Source organism: Alosa sapidissima, chromosome 17, assembly GCF_018492685.1.
Source record: "Alosa sapidissima isolate fAloSap1 chromosome 17, fAloSap1.pri, whole genome shotgun sequence".
NCBI classification, from domain to species: domain Eukaryota; kingdom Metazoa; phylum Chordata; class Actinopteri; order Clupeiformes; family Clupeidae; genus Alosa; species Alosa sapidissima.
The window spans coordinates 7,293,161-7,307,239 of record NC_055973.1 but is presented as its reverse complement, the minus strand read 5'-3'; the positions used below and the strand labels follow the sequence as shown (position 1 = coordinate 7,307,239).

Sequence of the window (14,079 nt, the reverse complement as noted above, 5' to 3'; positions counted from 1 at the left end):
TTTGTGTGTGTGCGTGTAACAGGACTGGATGTCCCACTGGTGTCTATCTCAGGAGCAGAGGGCAGAGGAGCAGACTACAGCGCGCCTTGAGCTCACCTGGCTTATCCCACTGTGGGTAGACAGGGACCCCGAGGTTAGCATCTCAAAAAACACACACACACACACACACACACACACACACACACACACACACACACACACACACACACAGGTGATGGCACACTCAATATAGATACATATAGGATAGTACATATAAGACCGCATGCATAAAATGTACACATGATTCACACAGAACCTTACTGGTGCATGCATTGTGCTACTTCACACAAACACACTGTATGCACTCAATGTGACTGACCTCTCACCCAACAACCTTCCGTATATACATGCATACACACACACACACACACACACACACACATTTTGCTGTGCAGAGTTTGGTGTGTGAACAGCTTCTCAAACTTCTCTAGTCATTCTCTAGTGTATGGTCCCTTTATAGAGCTTCCGGCATTTTGTCAGTCAGTTACAGCCTCATATTAATGCTGAGCTAGACACACACACACACACACACACACACACACTATCCTATCCAGCACTGCACAGACCACTCTTCAAACGCCCCCGTTTGATCACCGCAAACTTAATAGCAAGGTGCAGTTTCAAACCACAGAGTCATTAAAGGGGTCAAACACTGATTAGAACACCTGGAAGATACAGGGACATTTTTAATTATAATTTGTGTGTGTATATATATATATATATATATATATATTATGTTGGAAAGTTCACTTTTCACTTGACTAATATATTTGTTCTGAAGAAAACTTTTACTGGTAGGCGTTATATCTACAAACTTTTACTTTATGTGTCCGTGTAGTTTGTGGAGTCCTTAGCCACATCGAACCTACTCATGTACTACACAGCAGCCAAATATTATGACTTTCTATGTGGTCATTGTAATGTAATGACAGTTTGTCAAAGTAAATTTGATGTACATTTATGGTAGAACAAAATGCAATATGTATGTGTATATATGTACATTACAGGTGAAATGTTTTGGGTCACTTAGAAATTTCCATTTCACTCCATTATAGACAGAATACTAGCTGAGATCAGTTGTATTGTTTTTTTTTAATCAGGGCAGCAGTTTTCAGATGACATTATTTGCTTACATAATTGCAAAAGGGTTCTCAAATGTTTTCTCAGTTAGCCTTTTAAAATTATATCAGATTAGTAAACAGAATGTGCCTTTGGAACATTGGATGAATGGCTGCTGATAATGGGCAATGTAGATATTGCATTAAAGATCAGCCATTTCTTTCTACAACAGTTGAGAACCCTTTTGCAATTATGTTAACACATAATATAATCTGAAAACTTCTGCTGATTAAAAAACAATGCAACTGATCTCCGCTGGTATTCTGTCTATAATGGAGTGGAATGGAAATTTCTAAGTGATCCCAAACTTTTGGGCGGTAGTGTATATATATCTCAGTGTACATCTTAGTTCAGGACATGTTCTGTTTTCTATGGGTCTCCTGCTCTATGTCCAGCTCTATGTCCACATCTTCTTTTATTCCTCTGACTCTTATCTCCACTCACCTTCTCTTCCTCTCCTTTCCTCTCCCCTCCTGCCCCTCCTCTCCTCCTCTCCTTTCCTCTCCTCTCCTCTCCCCTCCTGCCCCTCCACTCCTCTCCACCCCTCTCCTCTCCTCTCCTGTCCTCCTCCTGCCCCCTCCTCTCCTCTCCTGTCCTCCCCCCTCCTCCTCTCCTCTCCTCTCCTCTCCTCTCCTCTCCTCTCCTCTCCTGTCCCAGGTGCGGTTTGCCAGTCTTGGAGTGGGCTCAGCGCTGTCGTCGTTGGACACGGGTTGCATGGCACTAGCGTCCAGCTGCCAGAACATCTCGGGGGGTCTGTGGGGGACTCTACTCAACATCCTGCTCGAGTCCAACGAGAGCAGCATGGTCCGCAGGGAGGTGGGGGCCCTCCGTCACATACCTGCACACACACACACACACACACACACACACACACACACACACACACACATATGCACTCACTAAATATGATAAACGCTAAACAATAAGTCTAAACATGATCAAATGTGATATTTGAGGTCATTACATATGCTGGTACATATTTAGATATGCCAATGGCACATTTCACGCAAGAAATTGCAGAAAGTACCAACATTATTTGCTGCAGTGTCTATGCAGTACACCCAAAAGGCACAGAGGTCTTTGTAATTGTGTTGGCTGAGAAGCTTAGATGTCATTCAGTGTGAAGGCATTGAATTATTTAGAACCACTTGTGCTACCACTAAGTCACAAGCAGATGGCAGTGTTGCTGACTTTAGCGTTCCCTTTCTCCTGTCTTCTCTCCTCAGGCTGCGTTTATCCTGCAGAACCTTCTGGTCATGCCCATGCCCGCCAACAGTGAGGAGGCCAAAAGCTGTGCCTGGCAGGTACTATACTGGGAAATTTGCAGTGAGGGGAAAAAATGGAATGTTTGATGAATGTGATTAAAATGGATGCCACAGATCTCTGGCATCTGGTACATTATTGACCAGAGGTGGTCGCTCCAGTACTGCAAAATGAAACCACTTTTTTCTGGGGGAAAACCTCAATTCCTGAGCCAGGAGTTGGAATTGAGCTGTGTCCAAAACCCATATCTGATACCAGCTCTGTGCTGGTCCCAGTCTCACTGACATTAAGTTGTAATCACTTCATTTACTTGAATACTTGCTCATGGGTAGTGAAAACCAGGCAGGCACTTTATCCTATTCTGTCAGTGTTCCAGGTATTAGGCCGTTGTCTGACTAATCAACGAGTTTGGCATTTTATTTTAACAGGAGAATGCTGTTAGGACTGTCAGAATATTGTAGATTACGCATTCATGAGACTGTAACATGTGTTATTAACTGTTATAATTTCTTTCATACAGAAGACCCTGTAACAATTACTTAATAATGAGTTAGAAATTCTACAGTTACAGTCAGGAATGTTAAAAAGTGAACGATATGCCATTGTGCATAATAAACACTTAATAAACCACTTCTGAGTGAGTTATTATAGGTATTCTCCATAACCCCCTTTTATGAGTTAGACATGTTGTCCATAGTCTCCTTTTTTGAGATATAGATTTGCTCTGTTGACATTGTCTTGTGTTGTGTCCCAGCACCCGTGTGTGCATGACGAGGCGTCGGGCGTGTCTCTGGTGGGACTGCCCGCCCTGCAGGCCCTGCTCTACCACTGCCAGTTCTTCCAGCACGCCACGCAGATGGCACAGACCTGCTACCGCGGCCGCCACGCGTTTGACCTCAACTTCCCCCCCGGGGCACCCAGTCATCACAGCGAGGACGCGGAAGGTACGCTTTACGCAGTCCAGCCAGGACATGCTGCAAAGTCGGCTGTAGCTTTCTCAGGCACAAACCTTGCCATAATGACAGGGTTCCCACGGGTCGTGGAATTTCTGGAATTTTGGAAAGTCTATTCCAGACGTGGAAAGTCAGGGAATTTCAGGGAATTTAGTTGTAGAAGTTTAGAATGTACTTGCTACTTGCTTAAAAAAAGTTATTCGCTTTACTGCTTGCTTGAGTAGCCCAACTTTGTTTATTCATGAATCAATGCCCATGTATTCATCTCCCAATCTAAAAAAGTAAAAGATTCTTGAATGCTACGCTGACATCATTGGTCTGTATATTGTACTATTCATTGTATAGTAGGTCATGGAAATTAAGATTTTTTTTTGTCAGGGAAAAGTCATGGAATTTTATATTTGACTAAGAGTGATAACCCTGTAATGAAGACTATTGTAAATATCACTACCTGATGCATGAAGACAAGTGCTAGTGATTGATTAGATAGGTTTCATGCATCTCCTGTAGGAGGATGAAGGTTAAGAGTCTATCACTGCCCTGTATGTCTCTTAATGCAGATCTCACAAAGTCTGCTATAACCAACTCTAGTACAGATCCCGCCATAATAACATCTGACATAAACTATGATCCTCATTCCCTACTCCTTGCCACAGGAGCTAGCTTCTATAGGTTCTTCTCTCCTAGCTAGTTCGTTTACTTCTCATGTCAAAGAGTTAGCCTAGAAATCTAGACAACTGTTTATCCCGCCTCTCCGATTGAGCAGTGCCAATGGATAGTTCCCAGACCCTACATCTTGATGTGGGTATGGCTCGTCAGGCTATCAAAGAGTATGAGGTTTGAATGCAATTCGGGACAGTGTGTTTCAAAACGCTGGCTGCACAATATCTACTTTAACTGCCTCTCGCGCATAAAGTTGTAATAAAGTCTGAAGTGAGTTGCAGACAGACTGGCATCTGACAGCCTCTAACTATCTCACATTTCCAGACAACCGTGTGAACTTCGTTAAATATGTGCCCCCTTTTTAATTAGACTCAAATCATTATCGTGATGCTGAACTTTTTTGTGAGCACATTTTCAGCGCGGAGTTGCTGCCTGACAGTCCGATAATGAGCTGCGCTAGTTATCACTCTCGTGCTTTTGACTGCCGTCAATGTCAGCCAGGCGCGGCTCAGTCAAAGCTCTCCTCTCTCTCGCTGCTGTCCATGTAAACATGCGGTGTGTCATCTGTCCAGCCTCCCTGAAGGTAGTGCACAGGCGTCAGGTTGAGTTTATGGTGATGGTTTTGTTTACTTGTTTACTTGTCTGTTTGTTCGCTTGCTGTTGATTTGTGGCAGATCTGAGCGACTCTCTGCGGCACTGGAGAGGCCCATCTGCTCAGCGCAGCCACAGCCAAGCCTCAGGCTCCCTCTCCACATCCAGCACGCTGGTGAGAACACACACACACACACACACACACACACACACACACACACACACACACACACACTCATACTCACGCACATTCACAGACCCACTCACACAAGCACACACTCGCTCGCACACACACATAAAGACCCTGTTCACACTGATATATACAATATATGCACACATCGCACACACGATTGCCATCCTCCTACTCAATCACACCGCCACGCGCATGCATATATACTGTGTGTATGTATGTGATATCATATGAATGTAATTTCAACATTTCTTTCAAGAAGACATGTAAACCACAAAGACCCGTAACAAGAGGGGTCTGGAATGTTGGTTACCTAGCAACCAAGACGCTGTCTATTGAAAAGGGAACTATTTTTTTTTAAGCGTAAGAACGATGTCGAAATTAACATTTTTAAACAATAATGGGGTGTTTTCAGATTATTTAGTTTGTGGTAGAATTGTTGTATAAAAGCAATATAGCACTCGTGATCGTGGGATTGGTCATAGATATTCCCACAGCAACCCCACTCTCACTCGTGCTATATTGCTATATTATATATAGGGATATATATATTTATTCAGTCTAGAACGCCATAGGTACCATTGATTGATTGAACAAACCACGTATCCTCACACTTGTGTTTCCAAACTCCATATTGCAGTTTGGTCATGAGATCCGTTATTGGAACTGAATTGTATTGTAAGAGATGGGATCCATCATGCTTTATGCACACTGATCGGGTTCTTCCTACTTGACAGTTTCTAGAGGATAACATTGCAGAGATCCAGTCTAGCAACACCAGGAATACACTGTGTGCGTGTGTGTCTGCATGTATCCCTGTGTGTGTGTGTGTTATTTGAAATCATGTGTCTGACTGAGACAGCACTGTATGCTGAGAATAGCACCCCACTAAAAATATGCTGTGAGGGGAAGGAAGAGGACAAGGCTGTCACTGAATCCTGCCGCCTGCTTCCTGCCCCCATTAGATCCAGCCAGGTGGGTCGAGCGGAGTGCACACCCCGGCGCTGTCATCCTCGCTGGCCCTCGCCCAACACTCGCCTGTCAACAGACTCACCGCACAAGGTACTGGATGGGGGGTGGAGTGGTGGAGGGGAAGCCTAAAATACCCCCACGGAATGATCCAGTCCTTACAGTTGCGGCGCTGAAGCTGGTGGAGCGTGATGTGATGCCAGAGTGTTAGAGCTCCAGTCAGCAGAAGAGCTGCTGTATCAGGGCTTATACGCGCTGGGATGGAAAAGAGCAGAAAAGTAGACAGATCTTCCTATTCAGCATAGAGGCAACACTCAACATTCAGCAATTCAATGTTCAGCATTATTCGTCTTTATTATGACGGCCACTGCTATACACTGCAGCTGGTCGCTTTGACAGAGTTGTGAAATAACTTGGAAGTTGACAACTTTACTTTCGCATTTCCGATGAGATCCAGTGAAATTATTAAATATGGTATGTAAACAGACATATATATTACCCAGCTGTTTTTTGCTGCAGGTCAGAGCGATGCAGACAGCAGCGACTCGGTGCTTTCCCAGGATTCCCGCGTTAGCGAGGCGTGTGTGGAGCGGAGTGTGTCTGGCGCCGTCGTCACCCCTCCGCTGGTGTCGGCCTTCTGCGGCGTCCTGGCCAACCTGCTGGCCGTGCTGCCCGAGTTCACGCTCACCGCCCTCACACTCCATCAGGTTCTGCCAGCCATGGCCAGGTACGTGCACTGCACACACACTTACACACTGCCACCACCACCACCATGGAATTCTGCATGCCTGATACCTCATACTGTATGGAGAATGAAGATGTTAACATGATGCGACTGCATTTGCACTCATGCACAGAAGACCACACCGGAGTGCACAGTGCATAGCATACAGTACCCAGTGGTGGAGGAAGTACTGAAACTCAGTACTTAAGTAAAAGTACAAATACACAGAGAAATATTTACTTTAGTAAAAGTAAAAGTACCACAATGACAACCCTACTTAAGTAAAAGTAAAAAGTACCTGCTTTTAAATGTACTTTAAGTATTAAAAGTAAAAGTATTTGCATAATGATTTCTCTTAATATCTATATTCTAAAAGAAAAATCAGTATGGGCTGTGGTATTTTAATTAAGCTAGTTTTATGTTATACTCGACTAGATAGTTTTAAGCTAATGCAATTGTGCTTATACCATCTGTGGTCCAGTTTACATTCTGACCTACAATTCTAGAGACTGTAATTCTGGTTATCTACTAGGGTGATCTGCTGAGTTAAATATCATTCAGCAAAATTCGAGAGCCTGAAGTTTAACGGGGTAGACAAGGGAAACGTAGGGTGGATCGTAATGCCAATTCTACTGATTGAACAGAAAAGTTGCTGAGAAAGGTGTCTTTATGATTAGGTTCAGTTTCACTTGCGCAGACGCACATAGACATTGAATGACCGCTCACATTACTACCCCCCAATTGTAGGCTATGCCTCTTTATTTGATCACACACAATTAAGAAATATTTCCTAATCTGGAAAATGTTACGTTTTTTTTCGGCCAGCGGTTCTATAATAGTCTACCATTCATTTGTGCCGCAAATTATCAGACGTGTGACAGAAGCATGGGCATAGCCTGTAACTTCGCTGATCCACGGATAGCAATCTCATCGGAGAGGAGGCCCTAACGCTGCAGATAACAGACAGAGAAAGGCACAGAACACAGTTGCATGCCCAGTGTAGCCATGGGTCTGGTGAATATAGCCTACCGAATGCAGATGGCTACAAGCTCATGCTTTGCCTGGTCTAGACTAGAAGCTTATGTTTCAAAGAATTAGAAGCTGGGCAGGTGTCAGAGAGAGAGAAAAAAACTGATCATAAAATGTATCGTAAAAAGGAACGATGGTGTTGTTAGAAATGTAGCGGAGTAAAAGTACAGATAATTGCTGTAAAATGTAACGAAGTAAAAGTCAGAAGTATGCACTATAAATTCTACTTAAGTAAAGTACAAATACATGGAAAATTTACTTAAGTACAGTAACAACGTATTTGTACTTAGTTACATTCCACCACTGACAGTACCTACATGTATAGTGCCACCACTATGCAGGAGTACTGAATCACAAACAGCCACATGCTGCAGACTTGTCAAGATTCAAGTTCAACACACACACACACACACACACACACACTCTGCACTGGCGGTTTCATTGCATGGTGCTGTATAAGGGTGTCACAATTTCAGTTTTAAGTTGAAAATGCATGCAGCCACACCCCCAGCGTCAGGTCCAGTATGCATGCCAAGAGGGGGGAAAAAACACGCGCGTGTTGAAGTGTCAACATGATCTCCTCAAACTTAAGCTACAGCCACTTTAAAAACACATCATCCGAACTCGAACCCCCTCCTGCTTCTCTGAAATCACAGGTGTGGAAATATTTGGAGGTTCATTTAGTCACATCAGTTACTCAACTTTGCAAGTGAAGTTCTAGATAAATTGCAAAATTACTAAGGCCTAAAATGCACATTTACAGTGTACAGTAATATTCCGTGAACACTACCCTTGCGTCTCTTCGGTGTGTGCTATGACAATCAAATTGTCATTCAGTGTTATTTCATTTTACTGTGTTCACGTACATGTTTGTCTGTTCTGTTTAGTAGCTCGTGGTAGGAATTGTTTCAAAATAAAAAAGAGGTTTCAAGATGAAAGCCCCCCAAAACATATCTGGAAATGAGGCAAAAAAATAATAAAAATAAACGACATAATAAATGTATTAATAGTAATATAATTTAAAAAAGATCAAAAATTGTAACTTTAAAATGAATGTATTTATTTATTTATAAATTAACGAATTAATTAAATTAAATCAAATAAAGGATTTGGAGAATCGTGACACCCCTAGTGCTCTAATAGAGGGAACAAAAATCAATGTGAGAGACTTTAGATGGTTGTGGAAAGCACACTACCTAGTAGTTCTCACTGCTCATACCTCATACACATATGAATACACAATACGTACAGGAAAAAGACCACTTCCTTATGGCTGTGTGATCATGGGGTTTCTGATAGAGTTAGATTTACAAAAAATGTCACATGATTTACAAAACTCTTGTCACAGTGGTGGTTAGCACCTTTTGCCCAAGGTGGTGGTTATCAGGTTGAGGTTGTACACATGAAAGCAGATTTCTTGCCAGAAAACAGCCAGCCGGGGAATACCCATACGAACTTTCGGCAAATTTGGGATTTGCTGTTTTGAAGCCCATTTTTAGTGTCCCTAAAACACAGGAATGCAAATACAATCGCTAATCAGACATGGACGTGTATTTCTTTTGGAAATTGAGTAAACAACTGCAACTAGAATTGCGGTTCCGAGGAACTGCAAGAGTGGGTTTGATCAGGGGCATGGAACTCGGCCTCATCCAAGGATTCCAACGGTACCTCATTTATGAAAATCGGACATACGGGTCAAAAGTTACATGCACACACCTTCATATACACAGACAGCCCAGCCCATTAGAGCTCTGCCAGATGGCTCAGAACTCTGCCAGCTGCAAGCTTAAACAATTAGAGCTGTGATGTCACAATCGGAATTAGAATCCTTGAACATTCCGCCATTCATTTCAATGGGGCCCAAAAACGCCAAAAAACGGGAATACCGCGAAAACGACAAGGGCCAGCGACACGAAAGTAACAAGCAAGTTACACCGGTTCGGGCCTGAATTTTTGGAGTTCGAACTGCGTCGATAGCTCAAACGGTCTAGGAGCAGTAGTTCGGCCAAAAAGTGGGTGAATAGGAAGATATAATAATAATAATAACTAAAAAAGCATTTCCTGAAGGAAATACAGTGCATGAAAATGCAAAAATATGATGTAAAATATCATACAGAGTAAAAACAAACTATATTGGTTGCTAGGTAGATGAGGTTTAATATAGTTGGAATGACTGAACAAATAAGTGGATAGTTTAAATTGTTAAATTATTTAGGTAGATGGTTGACGATAACTGACACTTGGAATGGCTCTAATGTTTGCTAGCAGTTATGCTAACTATGTTAACAAAGATAATAATGCTAACCAAGTTACTATGCTAACTAGCATGCTAACAATGCTAAAATGCTAAGTATGCTAACCATGTTACTTAGCTAACTTAGTTAATCATTTTTAGCAGTTATGCTAACTATGCTAACTAGCATGCTAACTATGCTAACCATGTGACATAGCTGACTTAGCTAATCATTTTAAGCAGTTTTGCTAAAAATGCTAACTAGAATGCTAACATGCTAACTATGCTAACCATGTGACTTAGCTAACTTAGCTAATCATTTTAAGCAGTTTTGCTAAAAATGCTAACTAGCATGCTAACATGCTAACCATATGACTTAGCTAACTTAGCTAATCATTTTAAGCAGTTTTGCTAAAAATGCTAACTAGCATGCTAACATGCTAGCGTGCTAACTATGCTAACCATGTGACTTAGCTAACTAGCTACAGTGGGTAGGAGTCATAGTTGATGACAAGTAACAGTTACAATGGCTGAACAGTTAAAAAGTTCAGTAGTTTAAAGGGTTAAATTGTTTAACAGTAAAATATTATAGTGAGGACTTTTATTTTGAAACAGTTTTTGGCAGAGGAAGCAGTTGAACAGGATGTGTAGTCTTAATAGGGCCAGTTTGTATGCTTAAAGCCTGAGACTGGCAGTTGGTCCAGGTGGCCCGAACACCTGCCATAGGATTCTAATTGCTTAACGGCTCTATTGTGATGTCATCAGCCCATGTTAAGTCTATGGGGAAATTTTGATTAGTTTTTAATTAATAGTTTAAAAAGTATAAAAGTTACAAAGATGAAAAATACATAGCACCCATGTCCTAAGTAAGACCTACGTAACATAGTTTGAATGAAGTTTCTACGTTAAACGGTTGAAGCTGCATTAAGTGCGTTAGAAGAAGAATAATAACTAGAAAAGCATTTCCTGAAGGAAATACAGTGCATGAAAATGCAAACAATATGATGTCAAATATCATACAGAGTAAAAACAAACTATATTGGTTGCTAGGTAGATGAGGTTTAATATAGTTGGAATGACTGAACAGTTAAATAAGTGGATAGTTTATATAGTTAAATGATTTGCTTGGTAGATAAGGTTTAATATAGTTGGAATGATTGAACGGTTAAATAAGTGGATAGTTTAAATGGTTAAATTATTTAGGTAGATAGTTGACGATAACTGACACTTGGAATGGCTCTAATGTTTGCTAGTAGTTATGCTAACTATGTTAACAAAGATAATAATGTTAACCAAGTTACTATGCTAACTAGCATGCTAACAATGATAAAATGCTAAGTATGCTAACTATGTGACTTAGCTAACTTAGTTAATCATTTTTAGCAGTTATGCTAACTATGTTAACTAACAATGTTAACATGCTAACCATGTTACTTAGCTGACTTAGCTAATCATTTTAAGCAGTTTTGCTAAAAATGCTAACTAACATGCTAACATGCTAGCATGCTAACTATGCTAACCATGTGACTTAGCTAACTTAGCTAATCATTTTTAGCAGTTTTGCTAAAAATGCTAACTAGCATGCTAACATGCTAACTTTGTTAACCATGTTACTTAGCTAACTTAGCTAATCATTTTTAGCAGTTTTGCTAAAAATGCTAACTAGCATGCTAACATGCTAGCATGCTAACTATGCTAACCATGTGACTTAGCTAACTTAGCTAATCATTTTTAGTAGTTTTGCTAAAAATGCTAACTAGCATGCTAACTATGCTAACCATGTGACTTAGCTAACTTAGCTAACTAGCTACAGTGGGTAGGAGTCATAGTTGATGACAAGTAACAGTTACAATGGCTGAACAGTTAAAAAGTTCAGTAGTTTAAAGGGTTAAATTGTTTAACAGTAAAATATTATAGTGAGGACTTTTATTTTGAAACAGTTTTTGGCAGAGGAAGCAGTTGAACAGGATGTGTAGTCTTAATAGGGCCAGTTTGTATGCTTAAAGCCTGAGACTGGCAGTTGGTCCAGGTGGCCCGAACACCTGCCATAGGATTCTAATTGCTTAACGGCCGTATTGTGATGTCATAATCAAAATGTTAAGTCAATGGGGAAATTTTGATAGTTTTTAATTAATAGTTTAAAAAGTATAAAAGTTACAAAGCTGAAAAATACATAGCACCCATGTCCTAAGTAAGACCTACGTAACATAGTTTGAATGAAGTTTCTACGTTAAACGGTTGAAGCTGCATTAAGTGCGTTAGAAGAAGAAGAATAATAAGAACTAGAAAAGCATTTCCTGAAGGAAATACAGTGCATGAAAATGCAAAAATATGATGTAAAATATCATACAGAGTAAAAACAAACTATATTGGTTGCTAGGTAGATGAGGTTTAATATAGTTGGAATGACTGAACAGTTAAATAAGTGGATAGTTTAAATGGTTAAATTATTTAGGTAGATAGTTGACGATAACTGACACTTGGAATGGCTCTAATGTTTGCTAGCAGTTATGCTAACTATATTAACAAAGATAATAATGCTAACCAAGTTACTATGCTAACTAGCATGCTAACAATGTTAAAATGCTAAGTATGCTAACCATGTGACTTAGCTAACTTAGTTAATCATTTTTAGCAGTTATGCTAACTATGCTAACTAATATGCTAACAATGTTAACCATGTTACTTAGCTGACTTAGCTCATCATTTTAAGCAGTTTTGCTAAAAATGCTAACTAGCATGCTAACATGCTAGCATGCTAACCATGTGACTTAGCTAACTTAGCTAATAATTTTAAGCAGTTTTGCTAAAAATGCTAACTAGCATGCTAACATGCTAGCATGCTAACTATGCTAACCATTTGACTTAGCTAACTTAGCTAATCATTTTAAGCAGTTTTGCTAAAAATGCTAACTAGCATGCTAACTATGCTAACCATGTGACTTAGCTAACTTAGCTAATCATTTTAAGCAGTTTTGCTAAAAATGCTAACTAGCATGCTAACATGTTAGCATGCTAACTATGCTAACCATGTGACTTAACTAACTTAGCTAATCATTTTAAGCAGTTTTGCTTAAAATGCTAACTAGCATGCTAACTATGCTAACCATGTTACTTAGCTAACTTAGCTAATCATTTTTAGCAGTTTTGCTAAAAATGCTAACTAACATGCTAACTATGCTAACCACGTTACTTAGCTAACTTAGCTAATCATTTTTAGCAGTTTTGCTAAAAATGCTAACTAGCATGCTAACATGCTAACTATGCTAACCATGTTACTTAGCTAACTTAGTTAATCGTTTTTAGCAGTTATGCTAACTATGCTAACTAACATGCTAACTATGCTAACCATGTTACTTAACTAATCATTTTAAGCAGTTTTGCTGAAAATGCTAACTAGCATGCTAACATGCTAGCATGCTAACATGCTAGCATGCTAACTATGCTAACCATGTGACTTAGCTAACTTAGCTAATCATTTTAAGCAGTTTTGCTGAAAATGCTAACTAGCATGCTAACATGATAGCATGCTAACTATGCTAACCATGTGACTTAGCTAACTTAGCTAATCATTTTAAGCAGTTTTGCTAAAAATGCTAACTAGCATGCTAACATGTTAGCATGCTAACTATGCTAACCATGTGACTTAACTAACTTAGCTAATCATTTTAAGCAGTTTTGCTTAAAATGCTAACTAGCATGCTAACATGCTAACTATGCTAACCATGTTACTTAGCTAACTTAGCTAATCATTTTTAGCAGTTTTGCTAAAAATGCTAACTAACATGCTAACTATGCTAACCACGTTACTTAGCTAACTTAGCTAATCATTTTTAGCAGTTTTGCTAAAAATGCTAACTAGCATGCTAACATGCTAACTATGCTAACCATGTTACTTAGCTAACTTAGTTAATCGTTTTTAGCAGTTATGCTAACTATGCTAACTAACATGCTAACTATGCTAACCATGTTACTTAGCTAACTTAGTTAATCGTTTTTAGCAGTTATGCTAACTATGCTAACTAACATGCTAACTATGCTAACCATGTTACTTAACTAATCATTTTAAGCAGTTTTGCTGAAAATGCTAACTAGCATGCTAACATGCTAGCATGCTAACTATGCTAGCATGCTAACTATGCTAACCATGTGACTTAGCTAACTTAGCTAATCATTTTAAGCAGTTTTGCTGAAAATGCTAACTAGCATGCTAACATGATAGCATGCTAACTATGCTAACCATGTGACTTAACTAACTTAGCTAATCATTTTAAGCAGTTTTGCTTAAAAAGCTAATTAGCATGCT

General features: G+C 39.9%; 1 protein-coding gene across 2 annotated transcripts in view; it reads left to right on the top strand.

The window, feature by feature from the left end:
* The window catches only part of rttn (rotatin), a 58,900-nt gene that overhangs the window by 27,985 nt on the left and 16,836 nt on the right, over positions 1–14,079 (top strand). For both annotated transcript variants that reach the window (XM_042067269.1, XM_042067270.1), the window contains exons 30-36: positions 23–133; positions 1,816–1,974; positions 2,385–2,462; positions 3,176–3,365; positions 4,712–4,803; positions 5,784–5,880; positions 6,307–6,514. In XM_042067269.1, coding sequence (XP_041923203.1) covers positions 23–133; positions 1,816–1,974; positions 2,385–2,462; positions 3,176–3,365; positions 4,712–4,803; positions 5,784–5,880; positions 6,307–6,514 — 935 coding nt within the window. The remainder of the gene's footprint in view (positions 1–22; positions 134–1,815; positions 1,975–2,384; positions 2,463–3,175; positions 3,366–4,711; positions 4,804–5,783; positions 5,881–6,306; positions 6,515–14,079) is intronic.